The sequence below is a fragment of the Cervus elaphus genome, chromosome 20 (assembly GCF_910594005.1).
Source record: "Cervus elaphus chromosome 20, mCerEla1.1, whole genome shotgun sequence".
Classification (NCBI taxonomy): domain Eukaryota; kingdom Metazoa; phylum Chordata; class Mammalia; order Artiodactyla; family Cervidae; genus Cervus; species Cervus elaphus.
The window spans coordinates 38191680-38200161 of record NC_057834.1 but is presented as its reverse complement, the minus strand read 5'-3'; the positions used below and the strand labels follow the sequence as shown (position 1 = coordinate 38200161).

General features: G+C 47.4%; 2 protein-coding genes and 1 long non-coding RNA gene across 8 annotated transcripts in view; 1 reads left to right on the top strand and 2 right to left on the bottom strand.

The window, feature by feature from the left end:
- Positions 1–388: 388 nt before the first annotated feature.
- On the bottom strand, positions 389–3398 carry LOC122677292. Its single transcript, XR_006335747.1, has 3 exons — positions 2893–3398; positions 1913–2036; positions 389–446 (listed from the first exon to the last, which is right to left on the bottom strand). It is a non-coding gene; the product is annotated as an uncharacterized LOC122677292 (long non-coding RNA).
- A 115-nt stretch (positions 3399–3513) lies between these two features.
- MSTO1 (misato mitochondrial distribution and morphology regulator 1) lies at positions 3514–7739 on the top strand. 3 transcript variants are annotated; one of them, XM_043877247.1, is made up of 14 exons: positions 3514–3674; positions 3784–3919; positions 4418–4487; positions 4582–4657; positions 4927–4981; positions 5060–5198; positions 5385–5502; positions 5578–5712; positions 5818–5970; positions 6268–6399; positions 6472–6656; positions 6888–6992; positions 7080–7192; positions 7469–7739. In XM_043877247.1, the coding sequence occupies exons 1-14, from the start codon at positions 3591–3593 to the stop codon at positions 7684–7686; spliced, it is 1719 nt and encodes a 572-aa protein (XP_043733182.1). In that variant the 5' UTR covers positions 3514–3590; the 3' UTR covers positions 7687–7739. The 3 variants fall into 3 exon arrangements, 2 of the variants coding, with proteins under 2 accessions (XP_043733182.1, XP_043733181.1); XR_006335746.1 differs by having other exon boundaries at positions 5385–5712; positions 6857–6992; positions 7469–7497; XM_043877246.1 differs by having other exon boundaries at positions 5385–5712.
- The window catches only part of GON4L (gon-4 like), an 86312-nt gene continuing 85562 nt past the window's right edge, over positions 7733–8482 (bottom strand). For 3 of the 4 annotated variants that reach the window (XM_043877239.1, XM_043877240.1, XM_043877241.1), the window contains exon 32: positions 7733–8256. In XM_043877239.1, coding sequence (XP_043733174.1) covers positions 8107–8256 — 150 coding nt within the window. In that variant the 3' untranslated portion in view covers positions 7733–8106. The remainder of the gene's footprint in view (positions 8257–8482) is intronic. The other variant, XM_043877242.1, reaches the window with a different exon arrangement.

The following is an 8482-nucleotide window of genomic DNA, read 5'->3' as shown; positions in this document are numbered from 1 at the left end:
TCCACTGTTTCCCCATCTATTTGCCTTGAAGTGATGGGACCGGATGCCATGATCTTAGTTTTCTGAATGTTGAGTTTTAAGCCAACTTTTTCACTCCTCTTTCATCAAGAGGCTCTTTAGTTCTTCACTTTCTGCCATAAGGGTGGTATCATCTGCATATCTGAAGTTATTGATATTTCTCCCAGGAATCTTGACTCCAGCTTGTGCTTCCTCCAGCCCAGCGTTTCTCATGATGTACTCTGCATATAAGTTAAATAATCAGGGTGACAATATACAGCCATGACATACTCCTTTTCCTATTTGGAACCAGTCTGTTGTTCCATGTCCAGCTCTAACTGTTGCTTCCTGACCTGCATACAGGTTTCTCAAGAGGCAGGTTTGGTGGTCTGGTATTTCAATCTCTTTCAGAATTTTCCAGTTTATTGTGATCCACACAGTCAAAGGCACTAGCATAAGGAAGACAATGGAACAAAATTGAGAGTCCAGAAACAAACCCTTATATTTATGGTCAATTGATTTTCAAGACATAAAGACATAAAGCCATAATTGGATATGTACATGCAAAAAAATGAATTTTGCCTGTTACCTCACATTAGACATCCAAAATAGATTATAGACCTAATATAAAAAGTAAATTATAAAACATTTAAAAGAAAACATGAAGAAATCTTTATGACTTTGAATTAGGCACATATTTCTTTCATCTGAAGCTGTGATTTATATAAAAATTAGGCAAATATTTCTTCCATGTGAAGATGTGAGCTCTACAAATCCAGTTTTATAAATTGGATTTTATCAAGATTTTAAAACTTATTTTCACTGGGAAAATGAAAAGACAAGCCACAGATGGAGCCATTATCTGTAAATCATATGTCTGATAAAGGACTTTACCCAGAATATATAAAAAACAATTCCCTCATTAATAAGAAGATAAATAATTTGAATAGACATTTCTCTAAAGAAGACATATCAGTAGCTGACAAGATAATGAAAAGATGTTCAACATCGCTAGTGATTTAGGAGCAAATTAAAACCACAATAAAATACGTTTTCACACCCACTAGAATATCTACAAATCAGAAAACAACTAAGTGGTGGGAAGGATGTGAAGAAAAAGGAACCGTTGATCTGAATTCCCTGACAGTCCAGGGGTTAGGAATCCATGCTCTCACTGCTGCAGGCCCAGGTTCAATCCCCGGTGAGGGAACTAAGATCCCACAAACCACACCACACCGGAGGGGAAAAAAAAAAAAGAACCCTCTAACATTTCAAGTGCCAATATAAAATGGAAATATAACTTTGGAAAACAGTTTGGCAGTTCCTAAAAATGTTAAGCATGAAGTTGTCCCATGAGCCAGCAATTTCACCCCTAAGTATTTACCCTCAAGAAATGAAAATATGTCCACACAAGAGTTGTGTTCAAGCAGCATGAGACTATTCATAGTAACATTATTCATAACAGCTAAAAAGTGAAAATAATCCAACTATTCATCAACTTAAAAATGGATTACCAAAAATGAGCAAAATACTAACACATGCTACAACATAGGAACTCAAAAACCTTACGCTGAGACTCCAAGCACAAAAGACCAGCTTTGTATAATTATATGAAACGTCCAGAAATGGCAGATCGATAAAGGCAAAAGTAGACTAGTGGTTGCCTGGTGTTAGGGGTAGAAACAAGAGTTTACCTGTAATCACATAGGAAGAATCTTTTGGGGATGATGTAAATTATTTAAAACTGAATTATGGTAATAACTGCACAGCTCTGTATTTACAAAATCAAACACTTAAAATGGATATAAATGACACCTCAAATCATTTAATGTATATAAATAACACCTCAATAAGGGTTAAAAAAAAAAAAAACTGCAGACTTCTTCCTTCACTCTACTGTTCATTTGGTTCATACCTTCCTCAAGGCCTGAGACTCCCAGCCTCCTCTGGTTCCCTGAGATGTTTCCACACAGGCATTTCCCTGACAAGGCGCATATATGTATACTCCCATCTTGGTGTTTGCTTCTGGCCTATACTGTCTTCAAAATACAAATTAAAGTTACAAGTGAAAAAAAGTTATACAATGCAAATACTAACCAAAAGAAAGCTGGTTCATCTGTATTACTAACAAAACAGGTATTAAGGTAAAACAGCATTATTTGAGAAAAAGAGGGATAGTTTGTAATGGTGGAAATTTCAATCCATCAGGAAATATAAAGTAGTATGTATTAATAACATAGCCTAAAAAAAGAAAAACTGACATAGTGGAAGAGTTAATATAATTCGGTGGGAGAAGATATTTTCAACACGTATAACTGACAAGGGTCTTGTATTCAGAACCAAATACTTACCGTACAAGCAGGTGAGACAACCCAAAAGAAACACGAGCAAGAGACTTGAACATGCTCTATACCTCACAAAACTGACTATTCTAAAGGTGATGAACATACAAAAAGATACTCTCAATCTCACCGATACTCAAGAAAATAAAATCAATGATAATGACAAAAACTGTTTAATGTTGGCAAGGTTATGGAACATCACCTGAAAACTCTCTATACTGCTGGTTAAACTGTAAAGTTAGAGACGTTTATTATTTACCGTATCCAAAAATATCCATCCTCATGACCCAACAATTACACTCCTAGGTATTTACGCAACAGAAATGTGTGCATGTCCACATGCACAAGAATGTTAACCGCTGCACCTACTAGTCCCAAATTGGAAACAACTTCAAAGTCTATTATCTGCAGAGAATCACTTGAGGTATAATCGTAAGATGGAATTCTGAAGCAATGAAAATGAACTACTCTAAGTATATGCAACAACAGGGAAGAATTTAACAATACTGAGCAAAAGGCAGACGCAAAAGAATACGTACTCCGATTGACTTACATAACAGACATACAATAGAGCGAGAGAGTCAGTCACTGGGTCAGAAGTCAGGAAGGCTATGACTTTTGGAGAGAAGAAGAAAACGCATGTGAGGCTTTAAGTAAGCGGCTATTTCCTGTGCTGTGCTCTGTCATGTCTCACTCTTTGCGACCCTTTGCACTGTAACCCGCAAGGATCCTCTCTTCATGGGGTTTCCCAGGGGCAAGAATACTGGAGTGGGTTACCATTTCGTCCTCCAGGAGTCTGTTTTCTGGCAAGGTTTTATTTTTTGCCTGAGGCGCTATTAGCCAGCATTACGTATCCTCTGAAAGAAAAAACAACAGCTGCAAGAGCCGCAAGGAGTATGTATGAGAATCTTCAGTGAGCAACGCCAGAGACCCCACGTGAGACGCAGAGAACTCCGAACCAAAAACGCTTCAGCATGGCGCTTGAGCACGCCTGCCTACCACTTCCGGCAAACGCCGCGGGGCCCCGCCCCTGGACGACAACTGGTAAGCAGGGCTGGTCCACGCTAGGAAGAGGCCGGGTATGATAAGCGGGGTCTTTAAAGCCAACGAATCTTTTATCCTATGGGAAAGGATGTGTTTATGCACCAATAGGACGCCGGGGATGAGGCCCCACCCACATCCCGCTGAGCCAATCCGCAAGGAGCAACGGTGGGCAGGGAGCGGCCGTTCTACTCAGCGGAGCCGCGCGGCATGGCGGGCGGGGCCCGGGAGGTCCTCACTTTGCAGTTGGGACATTTTGCGGGTTTCGTGGGAGCGCACTGGTGGAACCAGCAGGTAAGGTCTTTTGGCCGCCTCAGCTGAGTTTTCCGGGTCTCCAGAAGTCCTTGCTTCTGGCCTGTTCCTCTCGCCGCCCGAGTCCAGTCCTTCCTCTGTGCCTCCTCAGGATGCTGCGTTGTGCAGGCCGAACGATGCCAAAGAGCCGCCGGGAGAGCTGTGCCCCGACGTCCTGTACAGGACCGGCCGGACGTTACATGGCCAAGAGACCTACACGCCGAGACTCATCCTCATGGATCTGAAGGGTTAGGTGGTGGCCCGGGTCGGCCAGTTACCAGAGTTCCCTTTCGCGTGTGGAGTTTCTAGCAGCGGTTCGCGTCAAGATCCTTGACTCCTACTATACTAGCCTGTGGGGCTAGAGATGAGGAGCCATAGGGAGAGCTAACCACAGTATGCCGACACCTGAGGGGACGCAAGAAAGGAAAACTATTCCATTCAAGAGCTATCTCTGGAATGGGCTTCTTGTCCCTGGACAGCGTGGTGCTCAGCTGTGGCGCTCCCGTAGAACCGCTGGTTGTGGTCTTTGCCCAGGTTCCACAGCTAATGACTAAGCTAGGAAATGAAGGATGGAATCCAAATTTTCTTAGGCAAGGGTTTTTTCTAGCCCATGTATATTACAAGAAAGCTTGGAAAGGCCAAGTGCTGGAGTGAGGGTGACGGCAGGTTATCAGGTGATCAGTGGAAGGTTAGCTGCAGGACGGGAGGGGCTGGGATTTACCTAATTGCTTCTTATTTTTGTACAGGTAGTCTGAGCTCCCTAAAGCAAGAAGGTGGACTCTACAGGGACAAACAGCTAGATGCTGCAATAGCATGGTATTTGTGATTTTGGAGAGGAGTTGGGAAGGAGCACAGGAAGGTGGAGAACTCAAGGAAGCTGACACTATGATCAATTTCCACTTTCTTTCAGGCAAGGGAAGCTCACCACACACAAAGAGGAACTCTATCCCAAGAACCCTTATCTCCAGGACCTTCTGAGCGCAGAGGTGAGGACCTCTGTCCTGAACTTGTAAGCCCAGTGCTACAACCAGTGCGCCTCCACTGGGGCAGAGAAAAAGAGAATTTTGGTCACCCTCAGTGCCCTAGAATGGTATTTTAAGAAAAAGCACTTTTTTCCTCCTGAAGGACTGTGACTACTACGAGAACATGAAGGAGGTTTACAGGGTGTGGCCAGCAAAAAAAAAAAAGGGAGAATAAATCAGTGTTTGCCTCTAGACTGCCTGGACCTAAATGTAGATTTTCTCATCCCTCCCAGGGAGTGCTGAGTAGTGATGGTACCTGGAGGGTCAAATCAATTCCCAATGGCAAAGGTGAGACCTCTCCAGGGTCTGCAGAGTGGGGACTGGGCGGTGCAGGAACACAAAGGCACACTGCCTCTTTTTCTTCAGGTCCCCCACCATTCACCAACGCTAGAGCTCCAAAACCAGTTATGCCCACAGAGGGCAGTATCAGAGTCTGGTCAGACTTCCTCAGAGTCCATCTCCACCCCCGGAGCATCTGTATGATTCACAAATACAACCATGATGGGTACGAGGCGTGGTGGTGGTGGTGGGGTGGGGAGCTAGAGGCTGTAAGGCAAGAATTTGGGTCCCCACCAGTGCTGGATGAGGCTCTTGAGACCATCTTCCCTGCCCTCCTCCAAAACAAGATCATAGGCAGAAAGATGGAAGTGGGGGAGTCTTGTAAGTCCCAGACTGTGGTTTTGCACGGCAGGGAAGCAGGCCGCCTGGAGGCTTTTGGCCAAGGGGAGAGCATCCTGAAGGAACCCAAGTACCTGGAAGAGCTGGAGGACAGGCTGCATTTCTACGTGGAGGAGTGTGACTACCTGCAGGTAGCTGAGGGGCATGGTGGGCACTGTATAGAAACCTCCCTCATCCTGCCACTTTCACTTTTCACCTCTCTCCAGGGCTTCCAGATTCTGTGTGACCTGCACGATGGCTTCTCTGGGCTGGGCGCCAAGGCTGCGGAGTTGCTACAAGACGAGTATTCAGGGCGGGGAATAATCACCTGGGGCCTGCTCCCTGGTCCATACCGCCTTGGGGTGAGTAGTTCTTCCAGGGTGTGGGGGAAAGAGCCCCATGGAGAAATGAAGGAATGCCCAATGAGAACATTGGTTAAATCAAACTGCCCCCATTTCTTTCACCAGGAGCTGCAAAAAAACATCTACCGTCTGTTAAACACAGCTTTCGGTTTGGTACACCTGTCTGCTCACAGCTCTCTGGTCTGCCCCTTATCCTTGGGTGGGAGCCTGGGGCTGCGACCTGAGCCGCCCGTCAGCTTCCCTCTCCTGCAGTATGACGTAAGCCTCGATGCTCTTGTTCTGACTTATAGCTAATGAAAGGACATCACACACACAGACACTTCCCCCCCCCCAAATCAGCCTTTATCTGCTACTGGATCTATTTTGAAGCCTCATCTTGAACTCGGCCCTGATGTGGCCTCTTAGATGACACTGTCCTATGCCTGTCCAGCCCGGGGCCAAACACACCCCTGCTCTGTCCCAAAGCACACAGACATCTCTGCCGTTACTACCGCCGACACAGCCTCTTTTCTACACCCAAGAGGCCAAGTGCTTTTCTTCTTATCCTCTTTACAGGCCGCTCTGCCCGTCCACTGTGGTGCCATCCTGGCTACAGCCCTGGACACAGTCACTGTTCCTTATCGCCTACGGTCCTCACCAGTTTCCATGGTTCATCTGGCTGATATGCTGAACTTCTCTGGGAGAAAGGTATGAAGCTTTGTGAAGAGCTGGGTCAGAGCTGAGAAAGGCCCTGTAACTTGATTTCTTTCTTACCTTTAGGTGGTGACAGCAGGAGCAACTATCCCCTTCCCCTTAGTTCCAAGCCAGTCCCTCCCTGATACCCTAATGCAGCTTGGACAGGCCACCCCATGGACCCCACTGTCTGCATGTGGGGACCCTTCTGGGACATGCTGCTTTGCCCAGTCGGTGGTGCTGAGGGGTCTAGACAGAGCACGCCACACCAGGTAAGGACTGGTGGTCCTCAGGAGCCCTTGTCAGACTTCCGTTTCACATGCTTTTCTCCCGGATACCTCCAGACAGCCTAATGGCACTGCCCTGCTCGCCTTCCCTCTGCCCCACTTATTGGTAAAACAGACTCTGAGCATCCTGATCAAGCTGATGGCCTGAGAACCTAAGTCCTAGTTTCTCATTCATGCTGCCACAGATTAAAGGTGGTTTTGGCTTTGTTCTGGCAGTCAGCTCACCCCCGGGACACCTCTGCCCTCCCCGCTCCACGCGTGCACCACTGGGGAAGAAGTCTTGGCCCAGTATTTGCAGCAGCAGCAGCCTAGAGTCAGGAGGTCAGTAGAATGCTTGCTCCTCTCCTCCCAGACCTCAGACCTCCCTTGACTTTCTCTCACTCAGCTGCTGTGCTCTCGCCCCCACAGCTCTTCCCATCTGCTGCTGACTCCCTGCAAGGCAGTCCCTCCTTACCCCTACCTCTTCTCCTCACGCCTCAGCCAGCACGGTTTGCTACTCGATGCTCCTCCAGCAGGGACAGGTATGTAGCAGGTGAAGAAAACCCAGAGGTTTTCAAGCATGAGAGACTTTTACAGTATCCCTTCATGAATGAAAGTACTGGGCAAGTTCCCAGGTTAACACTCCTTTATGCACTCCGTGGTTCCTCAGAGAAGTGTTCTTCCCCTAGTTGCTGGTGTACAAAGGGGACAGGACGCTGTATAGTTGACTATACAGTCAAGTCTGCCAGAGGCCCAGGCCTCCCCGTGTGAGCGATAGAGCCCCAGGGTAGAACAGCTCCCATCCTCCCTCTCCGCAGCGGTGGAGAGCATCCCAGTGCTCGGGGCCCTCTGCTCCTCTTCCTCCTTGAACCGGGCCCTGGGAGATTTAGCCAAAGATCTCTCCAAACTTGACCTGCGACGCTGGGCCAGCTTCATGGACGCTGGAGTGGAACAGGATGACCTAGAGGAGACGCTGCAGGATCTGCGCGACCTGGCCCAGTGCTACGAGAGTGGCAACGACAGGCTCGTGGACTAAAGCTCCAAAAAAATGAAAGGACTTGTTTACAATAAAAACTGCTGGGTGCAGGAGCTCAGTGTCTTGGGACTGGCTACACCAACACACGCATTTATTACATTTAGAAACACTGTGATCAAATCACACAACAATAAATATGTACCATCAGACAGAAAAAAGTACAACACAGAAAAGGAACTGTGCCCCACTCTCCCTCAATGCTCTTTACAACTATTTCTAAGGTCTTCGTAAAAGATGCATAGGGTGGCAGGACCGTGCGACCCCCAGCCTGCCTTTGTCACTGTCCCTGGCCCCTGTTCCTCCAGCTCCGCATACTGAACTCAACAGCTGCAGAAGCGAGGTGCAGCACCCCACCCTCTCCCTGATCACCAGGGTGCCTGGTGGGCTCAATGCTCAGATGACACCCTCACACTCCAGGTCTCACTCATCCAGCTCTTCCTCAGACAGAAGGTCCCCGTGGTCAGACAGCTGGTCTGTATTGCTGGTACTGGTCGCGTCGTCCTCGTCCTCAGAGCTGGCCTCACAGGCTGTGTGGAAGAGCTGCATGAGTTCTCGAAAACGATGGGAAACCTAGGAGGAGAGTGAGGGGCCTAACTTCACTCTTCTTAAGTTAGTAACACATTAACATTTCAACCCGCCTGCCAGTGCAGGAAACATAGGTTTGATCCCTGGGTCAGAAAGATCCCTGGAGAAGGGGATGGCAACCCACTTATTGCCTGCAGAATCCCACGGACAGAGAAGCCTGGTAGGCTACAGTCCATGGGGTTGTGAAGAGTCGGATACAACTGAAGCGACG